At 38.0% G+C, this 19,935-nt stretch overlaps 1 protein-coding gene and 2 long non-coding RNA genes across 4 annotated transcripts; 2 read left to right on the plus strand and 1 right to left on the minus strand.

The window, feature by feature from the left end:
- Positions 1-11,544: 11,544 nt before the first annotated feature.
- Positions 11,545-13,724, minus strand: LOC138926747 (uncharacterized). 2 transcript variants are annotated; one of them, XR_011443371.1, is made up of 5 exons: positions 13,693-13,724; positions 13,209-13,555; positions 13,101-13,138; positions 12,186-13,040; positions 11,545-12,126 (listed from the first exon to the last, which is right to left on the minus strand). It is a non-coding gene; the product is annotated as an uncharacterized lncRNA (long non-coding RNA). The 2 variants fall into 2 exon arrangements; XR_011443370.1 differs by having other exon boundaries at positions 12,186-13,138.
- A 39-nt stretch (positions 13,725-13,763) lies between these two features.
- LOC108128640 (uncharacterized) lies at positions 13,764-14,895 on the plus strand. The gene is made up of 3 exons (XM_017246318.3): positions 13,764-13,923; positions 13,980-14,628; positions 14,687-14,895. The coding sequence occupies exons 1-3, from the start codon at positions 13,818-13,820 to the stop codon at positions 14,844-14,846; spliced, it is 915 nt and encodes a 304-aa protein (XP_017101807.2). The 5' UTR covers positions 13,764-13,817; the 3' UTR covers positions 14,847-14,895.
- A 2,303-nt stretch (positions 14,896-17,198) lies between these two features.
- LOC138926652 (uncharacterized) lies at positions 17,199-18,293 on the plus strand. Its single transcript, XR_011443243.1, has 3 exons — positions 17,199-17,564; positions 17,630-17,732; positions 17,831-18,293. It is a non-coding gene; the product is annotated as an uncharacterized lncRNA (long non-coding RNA).
- The last annotated feature ends 1,642 nt before the right edge of the window (positions 18,294-19,935 follow it).

Consider the following 19,935-nt stretch of genomic DNA (forward strand, 5'->3'; position numbering starts at 1 on the left):
TTTGGGACTTTTTTTAGATTTTGTATTGTAATAAATTGGATTATATATTCCTATTCCCATAAGGATCGGCCAACTATATCCGATGTTTGCGATATATATCCGGTTTTAACTGCAAGGGTATATAAACTTCGGCTCCGCCCGAAGTTAGCTTTCCTTTCTTGTTTTATTTTCTTTCGCCCTTTGCAATAATTGTTTTAAAAATATGTTTTAGCAACCTTTGTTTCTTTAATAAAAATATATTTTGTGTCCTCTAATATAAAAATGTCAATTCTATTACCGACACAAATTGTGGAAAATGTCGACTGGCAATAAAGTAACTTAGAACAACGTTGTTTTTACCATATGCACTTTGTTTATCCCGCAAGCCACTTAATAAAATTTTCCCCCAGAAAAACATATTACAAGCACTTCAAGTAACTCCACAGGAAAATCCTGCTCTTAGTGGCGACAAACGCCAACTCACCTGCTTTTATTTGACCTTATGCGGCTGCAACTTGTTGACTTTAATGAAAATGCACTCAGAACCTGGCTGTACACATATACAGGATGTTGCGATGCTCGGGCAACGCACAACAAGTTAATATGAATTAGCTGGGCGCTATTGTATACACCAGTATCTTGGCAATGTTCACTGGCTAAAATGGCACACTACGAAAAAAAAGGACAAACAAAAACAAGGCGGCGCAAATATGTCTGCTCACCCACCGCACAATAAACCACTAACGCGAAAAAAGTGTCAAAACTTGGCTAGCATGTCTGGCTAATTAGCGTCTCTAGTGCTTGTCGTAGCAGAGCCCTAGCATTTTATGTAAGCTGAATGTAAGCGCTTTACAGGACTTTTACGTTGGCCTTTTACGTTCGGTCTATGGCCTTTGGATTCTGCTTTCTCGTTGCTGGTTACAAGTTCAGGTTGAATGTTGGTTGATGTTGGTCTGATGACGATGTCGATGTCCTTTGAAGGGAGTGCAGTGCGTCCTTGCTGAAGGAGTCGACGCGGCCAACTGACTGCTGCTGGATGTGCAAGCTGCGATTGTTGCAACGACTCTGCTACTGCTACTGCTGCTGCTGCTGCTTTCGTTGTCGTAGTCGTCGCTGCAGCAGCAACACATAAACGCTTTTCATATAAAACCCGACCCATGTATCTGTGGGATATGTACAGTGAATAGCGTCGGGCACGAAGCTCCTGCTGGACGAAGGGTTGTGTAGTTGCACTGGTAGTTGTCGTTGTAGTTGCTCGTGTTGCAACATTAGCAAGGCGCCAAGCACGACCTCAACTTCGGCCCACATTGTGCAATTGGCTTAGTCCCAGTCAACAACCAGCCGCTTTACAGAGCCCGCTTACAGCAAAGAGCGGTGAAGAGAGAAAGCGTCTCTATCGCCAAAAATCTCAATTTCTCCGGCTGCACTCTCTTTATCCTTGCGAACAGCTGTTCTCCGTTTGCCGGTTCTTATCAGTGGCAATGCTACAGAGTACTGTTACGGTGCAACTGCACTTTATATCTTTAATTTGCAGAACGTGGGTATTCTTTGCATTCAATTTCCTTAGTTGGGCTTTGATTTATTATGTAAAAGCTCAAGGACATTATTATGTACAGTAAATGCGCAAAAAAGTGGACAGACGATTTTAAAAAAAATTTATTTCATTTGATTAGATTTTATGTAGGTTTAATAATATTTGCACAAAACTCTAAATTTGTATCACACAATTGAATTTATATTAAAATTAACATTACAATCAATACAATAAGTTTTCCCTTGTAATAGTCTTAAGTTTCTATATAATTTTAATTAATTATCAAAAAGTTTCTATATCTAAAGAGATTACTGTACGTTTCTAAGAAGTAGCGTGTGCGTGCCTCGTGTCGGACAAACAAGCTAAGCACTAAATCCCAAATACATTGAAGACACTTGCAATCGACTTAATTCCAAGTGGCCATGGGAGACTGATGGGAGACACAAGGGAAAATCGGGTAATATGAAAATGGATTACCACAAATTGCAAATCGATATTACCAATTGCATGTGCCGACTAATTGATCGATTTAATCACCTTACAAATGCAAAACAGCCAGCCATTAATTACCGGCAGTAAATCCTCTTTATCTGTTACTGAGCAACAATGGCGAATTCTATTATTAGGATGTGGTCGGTGGGGGAAAAGCGATGGAAAATCAGTTGAAAATTTTCCACCAAGTTTGTTGCCAACCGGCGACCTTAACAGAGCTCTGTCAAAGGACCTCTGTTAACAGGGCCGGCACGTGTTTCTCTCACACGCACACAGGCAAGCGGTCTTTTTGATTCTGTTTTGATTAATAGCTTCGTTGCAAGCTTATCAGGTCTCATACCCACACACATGCAGGAAGTGCAACAATGTCACGTGGCCGGCATTTCCAACAACTCTCTCTCACTGTCTCTCTCGGCCACTCTCTTTAAGGACCTGTCCGTTTTGGCGCTCTCTGTAAAGCCTGCGCTGTAAACACTATAAACTCGGCCACAGTTAACCTTTTCGCCTCCTTGCAATCAAACATGTTGCATCTATCGTTCTCTTTCTCACCTTTCCCCTCCTCTACCAAATAACAACAACAAATAAAGGAGCAAATAAACAAATAAAAATAGTGCGAGCAACAAAAAAGGAAGTATTACATAAGTCGGTGCTCCACCCACGCGAATTGTTGGTGGCCATAAGTACGTATGTAGCTGGCCCTATGTGTCCTCCTATATGGTAGATCGGTTTTTGGGTTTTCGGTTCTCGGTTTTTTGCTTTTAGCGAATGAAAAGTGCGAAATGGCTTGTTCGTTTTAATTGCCATCTAATGTAGCATACATTTCGGCAGAAAACTAAAATGAGATTAATGAGATTAATGAGGGTAATGAGATTAATAATTTTTAAATGAATCAAAGATCGAGATTTATCAAAATATTATTTATTTATTTTTCATTTCAGTTGAGTAATACCATTCAGACTCTAGATAGATCTTTAATTTGAACAGATGTGAATAGTTTTATTGCCAAAATGAATTGATTTTATGAACATCAAATGACTTATTGAAAATATTTAAGAACAATTTGCAAATTCTACAAAAACTACTTTATATTTTTTCGGTTTTATTTTTATATTTATTTTTTTAATATTTTTGATTGAATACAATTCCTAATAATCTAGAACTAAATAATCTGTTGTAATATAATACAAATTATTGGAACCTAGTATTAATGCATTGCATTTTAAACTTAAAATAATTTGTATATAAAAATAGCCCTTAAGGACTTACATATAGCTCTAATTTAGAAACTTACACTTTCTACGATTATTTAAAGTTAAATTTGAGGATATTAGATATTGAATATTTAAAACTACTCGCATTAAATTACTAATTGAATTATATTTTTAAAAATTAAATACAAAAACATGTCAATAAAATGTAAAATATTTAATAGATTTCATTTACCGAATGGTAGGTTCTGTGAATCAATTTGAAGTTCTGCCAGGACCTTAACTCCTCCCCTTGCAACATGTTGCAAGCGTAATCGCTTCCCCTACTTTCTGGAACTCCAGTGTTGTTGGTCCTGATGCCAACGATGCACGTTGCAAGCTGGTGGTGGCAGGGGCTCCCTACAGATTTTGCATTTACTCCGCTGCCGTTTTGGCCATTGCCATGACTCTTGTTGCAGTACATGTCACCTACATACACACAGACAGACGCCGCACACAAGCACTCACACACACACAGACCTTGGCCCAGGTACGGACACACACACCAGTGCAGAAACGACTGCGTGCGTGCGTCGTTTACATAGGCTCCACTTTCAGCCAACCAACCAACGACGTTCATCCATGTCGCCTACACATGGTGGGTGGCGGGTGGCTCGATGGGCGGCAGTTGGGCGGTGGGCGGCGGTGGCAGGGTTCGTCATTCTCATTCGTCGGTCGCTCAAGGCCCCCCGCCCTGTCTTATCCTCCTTCCCGCCCCCGATTGGCATACAATGTTGCTCGTTTGGCCTCGTGATCGGGCTTTCGTAACCGAAATGTCAAATGGGCCTGCAGAGGGCGGTGGGCGGGGCGAAAGCGTTCGAGACGAATGCGTAAAGTTTACAAAAAATGTTTTTGCAACAAACTGCATTTGAAACTCCTGCTCTTTGCTTGCATTCATTTTCGTTGTTTTTGGTTTTTTTTTTGTATTTGCCTTTGGCTGTTTGCTTTTATTTTCTCTTGCCATGTTTCACGGTGATTGTTCTCTGCTTTTTGCATAAATTTTAATCTTAATTAAATGCGATTTTAATAGCATTTTTAATTACTTATCAACTATAATAATGATAACACAATTTTTGGCTCTTAACAAATTTTCCAGTAATACGTCCTGTTGTTAAAAATTTACCAAATTATTGGTGAACTTATACATTTTATTGCATTTTCCATGACGGATAATTAATAGAAAACGGAAAATACAGGCAAATATAAGGTTGTCCACATCAATATATGGAAATTGAGTTACTTACTTGATGTTCTTGAAACTAAAAATTCAATATTTTTGCCAAATGTTTAAAGAATAGGGTATTCATGAATTTTTAAGCTTTTAAGTTAGTTTGAGTTAAAGATTGCAATGATAAAAAATAAGTTCTCTTTTTAATAAATATTTGAATAGTAAATATACATAACTTTATTACCTTGTCGAAATATATCTCATTAAAAAAAGTATAAAAAGCTGCTTTATAAAAATGTTAACTAACAAGATACCATTAACTAGTTTCTAAGGCGTAAAACCTACTTTACAGAAAATCCAAAGCAATGCAAATGTATCTCTAAAATGTGTTAAGTGTCGCAAGGTTTCTCTTTAACGGATCTGTCTTCTGCATAGTTTATTATCTATTCTAGTTGTCTTATACCGTAAAAAAATTGTTATAGATTTATATAACAATTGTCTTTAATTCTTAATAAAAAAAACAATGTACGCCATGTCTATCCATATGAGGTGGTCCCTTTGTAAAAAGAATAATATAGGCTGGAATGAATTAAGAAAAATTAATAGTGGTAGTAATCTAAATCCAAATCTTCAATCTGTACAAGTTTGTGTTGTGTCATCACGTTTCTTCTTATCATCACGTTTATCTTTTTGAAATTTATAATTGAAAAGAAAACATTCATTTATTAGAGTTAAACATTAACGACTATTCAATATTTATGAGAGTAAGTATAGATTTTATACTATAGAAACAATATTTTTAGACATCCGGTTTTTAAATTTTTTTCCTTTTTTGCAGTTTATGTGAAAATGTACGTCTTTAGGCAAGGTATGTAAGATCGACCACATCCGTATTCATATTAAACAGAGCTGCTTATCTTCTAAACTAGAAGCAGGCAAAAAACAAAACCAAACTAAGACTAATCCCGAGAACAACAAACAACAATTCCCATAAAGAGACACAAACCATTTGGCATTTCCATCATGAAGCAACTCACTCACATCCACATTCGACATTCGCATCGACGGCAGCCTCGACATCTTCATCCTGGGAGGACTCATTTGGCCGTCGCCGCCTGTAATGCGAGTGCACGGCATGCCAGGGACCCCGATCCGGGTTCTTTGCTCGAAAATTTGTTTGTTTTCCACGACAGATTCGAGGCCATGCCAAGTTCGAGGATTCTCCTCTGACGAAATGATGAAATCCACTGCTGGGATATGCAGTCAGCCCATTTGTAAGCAAAAACATTTCAGCTAAATTAGTTTATGCATTCTGGGAATTGGAAAATTTCCTAATGAGAACGTGGTTGAATATGCTAGAAAGTTTTCTTAAAGACAAAACGTATTGTATTTCTAAGGCATATAGAGATTTCTATTTAATTTGATAATTTAAATACGTTGAAAGGATTGTTTTAATGAAGAACTTAAAGTTTAAAAAAGGGCATAACCTTAACGGAAGCCACGAAACAACTGGTGCATTTTTTTCTTTTTAATCCAGGACTTAGGACGGCTTAGAGAAACATCCTGGAAATAGCACCAGGACAATCCACTTCCGGAAAAAAGCAAACTTGGAAGCCACTCAAAGGCAAATTTCGGCAAAGGCCAAAAAGAAGCAGGAACAGGATACTTGCAAAAACTTTCATGTTCGGCAGCGGCTGCTTAATTTTAATTATGCCCTGCTTATAAATTCAATTGCATTTAACAATTGCCAGCGGAAACTTTTCTATTACTTTTCAAGCTAGACACCAAGCAGACGGAAATTTTACAGGATTATTCCATGGCAAAATGGAAAATTAATCCCGAAACTTTCTAGAAAAAAAGACAAAAGACCGTGGCAGTTGGCTTGTTAAACATGACTCTTAACGTGGCTGGTGGTGTTTTAATGGGCACAGGCCGCAGCTACTTCAGTTAATGATGCGACAATTGTCCCACAATTAAATTATTCAAATTGCAGTTTAAGGACCAGCACTTGACAAAGACTTTATGTAGTGCTATGAAATAATGTTTAGTTTTAGAAAATCCTTTCACTGCCTAAGCCATTGGGTTTTCTTTCCATTTCAAAGTTGATACAAGATGGGGAAGATGTGTAGGAAATTAAAATTCAAATTCGTGTCTACTAGCCTTCGGCTTGGACTTCGAAAATACCGAAAAGAATTCTACTTTAAAGAAAGGGAGTAAAAAATCAAAATAAGCCTTTCTTGTTCCCAAACTTGCACTGAAATGGAAATTCGTGCTTGAAATTATAAAATATTAATCGGCTGACGGAATGTATTTGAATGAACTCTAGAGTGGGCCAATATATACAAGTTCATTTGGCTGGGACGTGCCCGAGTTTCTTTTCGATTCTGAAGCATTTTCCCTTGAGCAGACTCAGATTTCCACCTTGGCAAGGCACAACAGCCGAGCATCCAGGCAGCCGAGGGAAAAACTAATTCCATGGAAATGGTTTCAAGTGTGAAATAATTTCCGCAAAAAAAAATTGTACGCCACAAGGCGATGCGAATTTCAACAATCGCCAGGCTTTCAGTGGCCCTCAGGTGAACAGAATCCTTTTTTCCTGCCATTCTTCGACTGTCACACTCGTTTTCCCTCTTGCCAATTAGATGTTTATAAAAATGTGTGTGCATTGAGGCGACGGAAAAGTTTTTCCATTGCCGGTCTAAGCTGGCCAAAGAGAATTTGGCCAGTAGCTTTTCCCAGTCTGTTCTTTTTTTTGTATCCAAGCCGTGGAAAATAGAGAGGTATGGTAATGTCAAATGAAGAGGTGAAAGAAATTATCTTAAAGAAATCAAGGAGTTGGAAATGTCTAGGTATTCGGTACAATATAAAAATCTGTAAAAAAAGATAGAAGAGAACCAACTTATTTTTAGATGTTACTATCCTTTTTTAAATTGCTTTAACAAATTTTTTTGACCAGATGCTAAAGAATTTCCCAAATTCCCAGCCTTTGAGCAAAGAACTTTTGTTTTGGAACGCCTGGGAAAGTTTTAGTGAATTTTAAAACATCGCAAAAAGTGCGGATATTTAATTTCTAATTAATCTGCAGGAGCCACGAAGCCAGTATGATGCCGTCAATTGTAAAATATGAAAATATGCAATTATAATTTACAGTCTCTCTCACAACCACTATCATTTTTCGGTGGTTTTTGCGACTAGAGCTGCCACATAAATTTCTTTCGACTAAGGCAACTTTGTGGAGCAATATATAGCGCACCTCAAACTGCGGAGCATAAAACGCGATGGTGAAAGTTTGCCTGCTAATCTTTGAGCTGAAAGTGCACTGGAAGAAACTACAAGTCGGCAAACTCTTAACAATTAACTTGCCTGGCACCTGCAACAACCAATGACGAACACTCACACACGTCGTTCTCCTGACAGGATGCGTAATTTATGTTAAGCGCCGCATTTTTATGTTCAAACAAGCGAGGAAGCTGCTTATCATACAAGGCGAAGCCTCAGCTGCGTTCTCATTTCACATTTCACTCGCCTCATCTTTGGAGTCATGGCAAAAAGTTAATTGAAACACACGCAAGAATGAAGCACGATGTGGAGGAACAGCCAGAAAGTGTTTACACGGATACAAGTTTCGAAAAAAAAACTCGACAATGCTCAAGGCATTTTCCTGAGGTACCCGGCATTGTGTTGTATGAAATTCGTGAAATCTGACATGGCATATGCTCCATAAACTGAAGAAAAGCTGACCTCGCCTCAGCTTGTATTTTTTACTTTTCTCTCACCTCTTCGGCGGACTTAATTTTTGAAGCTGCATGTCAACCCGAACAAGGCAGCTGAAAGGACCATTGGATTCATCTTTAGAAACGAATACATTTAAAGTGAATAAAAGGCAATTAAATATCGCAATAAGCGACCAATAACCAAATGGGAAAAGTGCGACAAAACACCCACAGAACACTGAACAATGTAAAATATACACAATCACCGCAATGAACACAGTCGCCGGATCGCATTTATTTAATTAAGAACAATATTACGCGAGAATCGGCAGAGACCGTACTATTTGGGTGGGGCCAATTATGGCTACAAAGTGTCTTCATTAAATTATAAATTCACGAGCTTAACATAATTTGCATTTTATGAAGTACTTTGTGGCCATGAAAAACATGAATCCGATGAACACAAAAAAAAATAAAAACCACACCATACCACGATAGCAGGATAATGAAAAAAACACGACCTGGGCGCCTCGTAATTGCAAATGGCCAGCGGCCTGTTGACACTTGCGGCATGTAAATTAACAGTTATTATTGCTGTTTAAAAACTATAGGCCAAACAAAGCAACAGGGAACACTGAAACCAGCCGAATGCCAGACAAACAGCTTTAAAGTGGCAAATTGATAAATCGCTCGACATGCCAGTCGCTAAGCCCAAGCGAAATGCGTGTATTTTTATGCCAGCCCATAAATTATTTGCTCCGATAAGCAAAAACAAATGCGCAACAGATTTGTCCAAACAAAATCTATTTATTGTTATATAAGCCCATCCATTCTACACACAAAATTGGGGAACCGCGGGCTTTGGTTCACGTTTTATGATTTTATTTATGGTCGAAATTTTTGATTTCGGGGCCGAGGCATTGTTTCTTTTTTTGTTGTGCCATGGACACAATGGACCTGGTCCTTTTTTCTGTGTGGTTGCAAAGCGAAATGAAATTATTAATTTGCATGTGTGATTATTTTCATATAAATAACCGCACACGGGTTGGCTGGCTGGAGCACGAGTCCATTTTTAATGCCCTGCGGTGCTGAAAAGTATGCTACGACTCTGACTATGACCTAGGTTTTTCCTCTATGTGTGTGTGTGTGCGTGTTTGGAAATTAAATTTGCATATACGGTGCATATTTTCTTTACTGTGGGAAATGCAATAAACAAACATATATAATCAAACCTATACAGCGTTTTTTTGTAAGAACTAACTTTTGAACGTTTGAATTTTTTCAACTGTTAGGCACTCGAGGAATATAGATCAAGACTGGCGAAACTTATATGTACATATTTTAATCCCTAACAGTTTGTACAACATAACTCTCACATGCAGTATATACTATCTGTAATTGCGGCATAATTCAATAAATATTTATTTGGCATCGGTAAACATTATTATTGTTGTGTAAATTATCAAGCGATTAATGCAATTGCCTATGGCCTCGCTGATACAACCTCCATTTGGCATTCGGATCGAATGCTGCAAGGATACGGCATATCCTTGGCCACAGGTTCGCATATGCCTTGCTGGGCAAACAAACTTGAACAAATAAATTTGGTACGTGCCAGCTATGACTTATCGCCAGGCCAACAAACCCGACCAGCATACAAATGGCTCGTTGAATAGCCCAAGTACAATGCTAACAATAATAACAATTGCAACAGAAGCAGGAAAAGGCGTTGGAACAGGAGCAACAAGCATTTGTCATGTGAAAATGGCTCGCAAAAATCTACCAACAACAATAGTGCCATTTCATGGACTAACCGCAAAGATAGCGACCGAGTCCACTGCTACCGACCACATGGTCGGATGCCATATTTTATTTATGGGCACAATTCCGTTGCACAAATTTGCCGGCTCGACACTTGGCCATCGGAGCTGGCCGCACTTCTGGCCAAGTAATAGACCCGTAACGGAGATACGTTATGTACGTGTTGGCAAATTTGCTTGTTTGCAACTTAAATTTAATTTATAAACTGAACGAAATGCACCGCAGCAGACCTTTGTGCTGGCAGTTGTTTTGGGTGTTCTGGAGTGGTCACCTCTAATCAATTTAAACGGATTTACAGATCCTCCTGTGTTTTTGGAGGACAGTTGGGTGCTTTTCTAGATTTTTGTTGCCTAATTGCTGCAACCCTACTACAATTAGGCTCAAAATATCATCATATTTGGTATAAATGACAACTGCTAAATATTGAGCCTGGCGATAGCTCTACAAAGCCTTTATCCTAATTTCTTTCATGACAATTTTGGCATTGCTATGCCGGACACGTAGACCGACACTGGCCAAATGCAATACAAACTTTTGCACAAATTAACAAATTTTCCCCAAGCACCCGAAAATAAAGTTCTATTTGCCTATGTCGCAGTTTGTTTATGCTCTAGCCTTAGGTGGGTTAGGGATCGAGTTAGATGGAAATAGAAGTGCGGCAAAGGATGGAGGTGTCGGCTTTGGTCAGGCCAGGCCGCAAATGCTGCAAACAATTGTGTTTTTCTTTAGTAAATAACCCGGACAAGTAGGAATGGGCTTTGGCACTTTTTTTCCCCATACAGACATACACTTTGCGGCATGCAAATTTAATTGCCAAACGCCTGAAGGAGATTTGTCGTCGCAGCTTGATTTCCGAGTATTTGATTAAATTATGAATTTTTATTTGCTTAGGATTTGTTGCATATTAGATGATGATAGAAATGTTTTTAGTAAATTCACCCCGATATTTATTTATGACAGCATTTCTCAAAGAAAAACTCGAAAATAAATGCAAAGTGCAAATGGAAACGAAAATCCATATTCTTATCCCGTACGTAGCCAGCAAAAAGGCAAAACAAAAATAATTACATTTTAAATGGGAAAATTGTGAAATGTGATTCGTTTGTGTCGTGTCTTTACACAAAGGAATCCAAATACTGCCGTGACTCGTTTTCAAGCTTTTTCCAAATCTAGGGATTGACAACCTGCCGCCATACTTCATTTATATGTTGATGACAAAATTTGCAAGGCAATCTAAGACATTGGCCTTCTGGGAGGTCGCCCTCCCAAAAGAGCACTCCTTTTCGAATGGCTGCCGAGCAATTTTATGTGGACTGGATTAAAGTAAAAGTGGGAATTCAATTCCTGATTAGTTTGTCGTGACTGGGAAGCACTGAAACTGAAATTAAAAATTAAAGTAAATGCCTAGGATTTCAATTCAGAATAATTTTTTTTCACTCTTAATTTTTAGCTGGAAATTCTGTGGCCATCACAAGTTTTAATTACATAATAAAGTTATGGCCAGAGTCTCATTTGGGTATCATTGTTGATGCACAAGCGTGAATTAAAGTTGATGAAGAAAAAATGGTAAATCTCATTTGTCGTACATGCATATTTAATTCGAGATGTCGACTGTGACTAGCTCGGGAATTACTAGCTTTAGTAGCAGTCTACAATAAAGTGCCTGCCAGCTGTCATAAAGCTTGGCTGGCTGGCAAACGCAATTTCGATGTTTGTGCACTTGAAATAGATTTTTAATAGTCCAACTGGCATACACAAATAAACAGAGATGCACACTCCCAGATGAAGCAGAGAAGGATTGCAACTACTTTTTCAATGGCATGACAGTTCTCCTTTTATGCCGGCCTTTTGTTTGGCAGTCGAAAGCATTTATGCGATGTTGTCGTTTTGGGGGCAAGACACGAAGATACTCCTACGCCCAGATACATTAGATAGACGTCCTTATGGATGTGCTATGGCAAATATAAGTTTATGAAAAATGTCATTTGTTTGGTCCACAGATATGAAGTATTTATGGAGACAGAGAGTTGTGAGCACAGAAACTGCACAACCAGTTGCCGAAATGAATTAATGTTTAACTGGAAACAATTTGGCCTTTGTTGTTGTCTGGATAATATTTGTTGTTCTGCTACAGGATGATACTGCTACTGATTGATACAGTGCGTTACGTGACTAAAAAGCTGCTCATAAATACTTAAAGTATACATTTGATTTGATATATTTTTACTTACTCAGATACACTCACTTGAACTTCTTGATTCGGCTTTTATAAAAACTTGAACCCCACTGTAGACGACGAGATTGATGCACTCCAAAATGACCCAAGTAATTTGCTGGCCCAATATTTTGTGGTCCTCTTGGCCATTTAACAGCCAAACAACGAACTGGCGGTAATAAAGTGCCAAATAAATGCAATAAAGCTGTTCGGAACAAGTCGTTGTGGAAATCGGAATTGGTTGTGGGGCGGCTGGGGAGTGTTGGGCACATAAATGTTTTCTCTTCCGGCTTTTATTACAAAACACACTCAAAAACGGCCAATAAAAAATGCAAATAAATAAACGCTACGAACTGCCGAACAATTGAAAACTTCTCTACAATAGAGTTGGGACTTAAGTGCTTACTGAAGGAGCTGCACCACCAACGTAAGCAGCGGAACAATCCTTAAAGTCCAAGAAGGTGGGTGGAGTTGGCTGGTATTCTTGTGGGTGGTGCACAACAGGATTACAGGCAAATTGCAAAACGTCTTTGCATGTCTTAAACAAACACACACAAGCACTCACCCACTAGCCAACTAATTTTATTGCTCAACACATTCGAGCCTTGGTTATTGCCTGGCTACTAGAACATCCATCTACCTCTCTCCTTTATTTCTCTCCTGTGCTGTGCTCTCATTCACTTGTTTTCTCCAGGACTCTCGAATCCGTGTGCAAAAATTTTAACAAGAAAATTGTTTAAGTGCTTGGTCTTGAGTTCACCGATGAGGGACTTGACTGATTCCCAGGCTTTAAAGCTGAAGCGGCAGCAAGTTTTCTTATTTCATGCCACTATTGGGAAAGCTTTCAGGAAATCGATCTTCATAACCGGGGCTTAAAGATAACGAGGCTTTAATTATTTTTATTTTTTCGCAGAATTGTTTAAAATATTACGCGTTCTCGGTATGTTGGTACAGACAGTGCAGGCTTTTCTGGGGAAAGGAACATATTTATATATAATATATTTTCATATAGAAAGTCTCAAAAATATTTTATTCTTACATTTAAAAGATTAAAATCTCGGAAAATTCGATGAAGATTATAGAAAACCGATGTATAAATCTTTAAACTTTTATAGCTCAAGTAATATCGACAAATTTACGACCCTCACTGTGAGTATAATGTTATTTCATGTTTTTTACAGATTTTGAAGTGGGTCTCAAAAAAAAATTAAACATACTATACAACAATTTGTTGTGTTTTAAGGTGTAGATTGGCGGAAAATCGACCTTTAAATCGTTTAATGTATTCTGCTCTAGAAAAGGATAAATATAGGCAAAGATATGGCCTTCGCCAGCGGCCTCCATAATCATCTCATGAAACTGCCATGTTTTGAAAGGGGGTCCTCCCTTGAAAAGAACAAAGAAGAATCAAAAGTTATTAGAAAATAGAATGGTTTCCTGGGAAACTTCTTAAAAAGTTTCTTAAATCATTTAATTTATTGTATTGTATATTGTATAAATGTATATTTTTTGAATGTATCTACCAAGCAGGGGTATAGAAACACCTCAATTAATGTAAATCGTTTGCAATAATCACCTCCATATCACAGCAGGCCACTCCATTGCTGACAGGCTTGGCAGAGCCTGTAAATTTAAAAAAAACTGAGAGATGCTTAGTTGTGAGGTGGATTTCCGAGACATGCCAAGTATTTTTCGCAGCTTTCTGTCCAATCGCTACAGCGACAAAATCGAACGATTCTACCAGCGTTACGATGGTAAGGCTCATTGTCGTTCAATGGTTATCACAAGTCCACTTTACGTTTATTTTCAGCTTTCTTTCGAAGGATACCCAATTTGGCGCCAATGGTCAGGCCCAAATCGACCAACTATGAAAAGAGTTCAACCAAAACCAGACAGTACTTAAGATATACCTATCATTATGGTACTGAAAAGCCGAAGGATGATTGGCGTACTGGGGATAATATACCAATTTTGGTCAGAAGGGAAATGGAGGAGCGACTGGGGATTCAGTTTATGGCCATTCAGCCAGCTTCAGAAAATCATTCATTCAGCCACACCATCTGGGAACTGGATATGCCGGACCAAAGTCCAGATATTGTCCCCAAAAACCTGGGAACCATTAAGGTGGGAAGGATACAACTCGTGGCAAAATCCACGAGGCGTACTCGTGGCAGGAAACCAGGAACTCAGTCAAAACTGAGCCAAAAGAAGACGGTCGGGAAAATGGAAAAGCTACCGCCACTAGCACCACCCACACCTCCACCGCCTGTCACACCCGCTCACCGGAAAAAGCCGGCAGAGAAACGTCGCTTCAAGGCAAAGGGCGAGGAGTTTCAGTGCAGTGGTTGCATTAAGAAATTCGACCACTCCTGGATGCTGATCGCCCACATGCGTGTCCACACAGGAGAGCGTCCTTTTGTGTGTCCCGAGCAGAGCTGTCAGAAGTCCTTTGCCGATCGGTTTGCATATTTAAAGCCCCTCCATCTTGTCATTGTTCATTTTATTTTCCCATAATAGCTCTAACTTGAGGTCACATCAGCGAACACTGCGCCACCACAATTGGAACCACCAGTGCGGGCAATGTGGCAAGTATTTTAGTCAGATCTGCTACTTGAATCGTCATACCATGGACGCCTGTCGTAAGTACTTGATGACGGCGATACATAGAAAAAACTGAAATGTAAAAACCAAAATGAAATTTTTTATTCAAAATATGACACATTAAAGTGTATACAACAGCAATTATCACAGATTACTTACTTAATGTTGGTTCTCCTTTAAATTTCGTAATTTTTTGTTTTGAAATATACTTGATCCTTTGAAGGCGGCCATTATCCGCCGGCCGTGTCTATCCACTTACCATTTCAAAGCAAATCGCCTCAGCCTGATGGCAGTTGGCCCGGTGTATTGGCCAAGTTTCAAGTAGCACCGACCAGACGGCGTTTGCACACACTTACCGAAACTCTGGAGCACACAACCGATGCAATTGCGTTCAATGCAACTAAATTGGCTCATTAGCAAACAGAATGGGTTGAGGGGGAGGATGACGGATGAGGATGAGGTTGAGCGCTAGGAGAATGGTTTCTTTGGGCAGTGAAAACATTCCCGAGGATTGGCTCAATCCTCAAAAGTTCGAAGTCCACAAGTGTTTTGCGCAGCGACTAAATCAAACAATGCCAATGAGACTCCACTGCAAAAAACCAATAACGAGTTTAGCTTATTTATATAATATTTAAATCATATCTGCGAAAAGTATTATATTATTTTTATAATTTTTCTTACCTTTTTTTTTAATGTATATTAAAGTATAAAAATGAATAAAAAATTTAAAAAATCTTAAGCTTCTATCTTCAAAAATTTGAAAGTTGGGTCATTTCCGATCGTTGAATAATATAAATATTATAATAAATTGATTTTATTATAAAATTCTCATAAGGATCGGCCAACTATATCCGATATTTGCGATATACATATATCCTATCTGAACTGCAAGACTCCATCCGAAGTTAGCTTTCCTTTCTTGTTTAAGAGTGCAAGTGTCAAAATTTGTATTGAACTTACCCCCAATCTTTTGAGCCACACGCACACTTCTTCTGGACAATTAATGACCGGGTCTGTGGGGGTTTGGGGCCGGTGATGGTGGGGCATCTCTTTAAGGATACGACTTCGATTGCGGTTAACCCCAGCCACAGTGTAAATCCCACATTTGGCGGCAGCAGCTGCACGGGAAAGTGCCACGGTCGCAATGCAAACAGTTCGATGCAATTCAGGAAGGACGACGGCTAATGCCTTAATTTATGGTCGCCCGATAAACACAAGATGATTTAACGTGCCACCTCTGCCATTGTAAAACGAGTGTCCACTAAAATGCAATTACTTAAACGTGGCCAACAATGCCAGACGTGCACCATGCAACCGAATGTATCGTTTTATTTAAATATTTGACGAGCTCTCGCGTCACCTAATAAAATTGTAAAACACGACCGTTTTATCGAGCCACAGTCTGTCGAATTTTCCCTCTTCTTGGTACGTTTTACTTATATACATACATATATCTGGTAGTCGTTTTTATTGAACCCCTTCTCCGGGGAACTTGGTTGCAAAGGAACCGGAGTGAGTTGAACTAAGTGAATTTTTACGCCACCCTGAACGCAAGTCGCGTGCTGCTGCCACAGAAAATGATGAGCATCCTTTTCCTTCTCCGAACGTATTTTTAAACTAATTTTCCAACTGGGAGCATTTCGATGGCATTTAACGTGCCAGCCAAGGAGACTTCGGCAGGATCCGCATCCGAAAACGGAGATGAAACTAAAGTTGGCCAGTCTGTGTGGCTAGTTGGGCCGTAAATTATTTTAGCGTTTCAATTTGGGTAGAAGGGAGTCGGAGCAGCACCTCCAGCACTGCCTGAATGGGTCCCATAATAAAGAGTATATATGTATGTCTATTCTTGAAGGCTATTTATCGCTTAGGAAAGTTGGCCAAATTGATGGGAAAATTGACTAATTCAAATTCAATTTAGTGTCCCCGAATTGGAGGAAAAGTTTCAACTTATTTGCTTAGAACTTCTTGTGAGTTAGAAGCTAATTTGTCAATAATAACATTTTAATTGAGAGATGCTGGCCTCTTAACTTAATGCTAACGAATAAACAACTTCATCAACCATAAGCTAGTTATACTTTAATTTGGTTGAACCTGCATTATTAATTTAATTTAATTTGGCTTATTACCTGGAACAACTTCATTGCCTGGAAGTCAAGAAAATGTCATTTGTTAGTGCTCCTCGTCCCGCCACTGAGGGCCATCAAAAACCGCCGTGCAGCTCTAAATTTTGCAGGTCGTGAAAGGTAACGTCAGCGAAGATGCATAGCCAAGTTTTTGGCTGAATTTATGACCCGCCGTGAGCCACCAACAAGACACAGATACACTGACACATAGACACCTGGAGCCATCACGTTCCATTTTAAATTGTATTTAAAGGTACTTTCCGTGAACTCATCAAACATTTTATTACCCACCCAGACGACAAATTTGCTTCCACATAACATCGAAACTTTATTTGGAAAACGAATCAAACTTTATAAATAAACTACTGCTAATCTTAACTTTCGTTTTGCATAAGCCTGTACATTTTTTTGTTAAAATTTCATATAATTTAAACAGTTTCTTAAACTTAAAATCTTAAAACTCTTAAACTTCAAAAAAATATACTTTATTATTCGTGATTTTAATAATTAATATTAAATTTGAGTATTTAAAACCTTAAAGGTACATTACATAAAGGTTTTTTGTATTAATAAATAAAAACTATATCCTAAGTGTTATTTAAGCGCCAACATCCAACAAGAACAAAGGCATGCAACTTTTTCACATACTGCCTGATAAGATATTGTGTTTGGTTTGTGATTCACTTCCGAGAGATAAAAACACTTTGTTATTAAACCCTTACTTCTGAATCAGTAGATGTAACCTCACTCCCTCGGGGTCGGCGACACTCACGGAAATTCCGATAGAAATAGTAGCAATACAGGAACATGAATAATAAAGCCACTGGTGCACATATGAGGTATGGAAGAACTCTTTGAATATCATTCATATTTGTATGTACTTTTCACCAATTTTATTATTTTAATCTGTCTGACGAATGTATCTTGTGTTTAATAGGCCTCTCCCATGTTTAAACTATGGGTGAGTTTAGTTCTGGCAATATTAGGACATCGTGGACCAATCGAAAGTCGTGCCAGGGGCGCTGGTAGTTCCTGATCTTTTATCCGAGCTCGCCGACGATTCTCGCCACACTGATGGCACAAATAACAAAGGTACGCGAAAACCATTGCAAACAGGAATCCGCAGAGTACAAATATAAAAGGTTCTATCTTCAAGCCGCGTATACTGAAAATATGTTTAATGACCGCCAAATCCATAATGCAAAAGACGTTCAAGAAAGCGAGCAGAAATGAAACTAAATGAGGAAGACTGAAAAACGCAAATGATACTTAAGTCGGAATTAATGTGCTTATCGCATAAATACACTGAGAAATGGTTGTCTGAAAATACTTTATAAGCAAATATATAGTCGAAAAGAAACTGTATACATATAGTAATAAATAAAAAATTTATTAAAACAATAGGTAATTTTAGATGGTACGATTTTATGCAGGCATTTTCTCGCTGAAATGTTATCTTGGACTCTTTTTTCAATAAACGTCTATTCCATGTATTTGTTCATATTGGGCCCTGGTCCAGCGCCAATTAGACCGTTCCAGCGATGTGCGACACGCGATGACACTAAGGCAGCAGTAGAAGATGCAGAGCAATATCAGCATTAAAAAGGCTGGGGCACAGATATAGTATAATATAAAACTTTCATCTCTCATCTTGGTAGATTTTCTAAAAATTTAAAAACTTAGTTTATTCTGCACCAACAACATTTAATTGTCTCACTTTAAAAATTAATAATACATATTATTTGAATTCATCATATGGCTTAGTCTTGTCTTATGAATGCTTGGATATCTGGGACCAACGTAATGCCATGTGGTAGAAAGATTATATTCTCGTAATTTTTCCCGATCTCGCCGACGAACGTAGAAATACCAATTGCAAACGTACAAAACTAACACAAGAAGCACAAGTCCGGGAACTACAAATAGGAAGACTTCTATTGGGAAACTAACCGTTTCATGCATTTCGATTTACTATTGAACTACGACTAAATAAAAATAATAAAAAAAAGGGCAACAAAAAAAATTTTATAATTGAACAGATTCATTTATTTTTTACATAACATTTTAAATTAGTAATGCAATTATGAATCATATGAATTTTTCAATAAGTAGTATATTTAAAAATATTGAGTATATATTTAATGGGAATTTTAAATAACATATAATTTATAAAATTTAATTATGAAAATTTTATAAAAATATTTGTAAAAATTTGATTATAAAAATTTTATAGGATAAGACAAAATTAACTAATATGTAGTTCTTATATATTGAAAATCCACGGTATTAACTCAGAGAGTGAATGAATAATATAGTCTATATATTAAGTATACGCTGCCGTCACTCCCAATGCTGAGCTTTTGGAGTGGGTGCCAGGGGAATTTCATGAAGGGAATCACTCCGTGGGACTCAGCAAACAAAGCAGACAAATATTATATCTATGTATATGTAGGAGTGTTCCAAGTGGAGCGCCGAGTTCAGACGCAACTCAATTCAAACTTTGAGATTGTGCGTCGCCGTTGACTGCGACTGCTTCTGACGTTTGATGCTTTATGATGAAGTAAAGACCCAGGCGAAAACTAGAGGCCACCAAAGAGATATGTGCCAAATCACAACAAACCGGAAGGCACCTCGTATGCCACATTCCATGTTTCAGACTGATGAGCAAAGTTTTGGGTTTAATTTAAAATTTTGGATGAAAAAAAAGCCAGAGCATGAAGCAAGAAAAATTGTATTTTTTAAAAAAGAGGCACTCTTTAAAATTGTAGAACCTTTTTAACTATACATATTACGTATGGAAAAAATTAAAAGTACAATTAATTGTAAAGCAAAATAATTATTCGTTTAATTCGAAAAGAGCTAGACTTTGACTTGGAAAGTATAAAGTTTTGTAAAAAATTGCTGAATTTTTTTGTTGGTAACCCAAATAAAAAAAGAAACAATTTTCACTTCATGCATTGAAAATCCTTTTGTATTGCTTGAAATTCTTTCAATGAAATAAAATGGTTTTTACCAACTATGTTCGGCTACTGAAATAATTCG

This window comes from Drosophila bipectinata, chromosome 3R (genome assembly GCF_030179905.1).
Source record: "Drosophila bipectinata strain 14024-0381.07 chromosome 3R, DbipHiC1v2, whole genome shotgun sequence".
NCBI classification, from domain to species: Eukaryota; Metazoa; Arthropoda; class Insecta; order Diptera; family Drosophilidae; genus Drosophila; species Drosophila bipectinata.

Excerpts from the sequence above, each read along its gene's own strand:
- LOC108128640 (XM_017246318.3), top strand. The coding sequence starts at position 13,818 with ATGCTTAGTTGTGAGGTGGATTTCCGAGACATGCCAAGTATTTTTCGC. Across the intron at positions 13,924-13,979 it reads ATTCTACCAGCGTTACGATG|CTTTCTTTCGAAGGATACCC; the intron begins GTAAGGCTCATT and ends GTTTATTTTCAG. Across the intron at positions 14,629-14,686 it reads CAGAAGTCCTTTGCCGATCG|CTCTAACTTGAGGTCACATC; the intron begins GTTTGCATATTT and ends TTCCCATAATAG.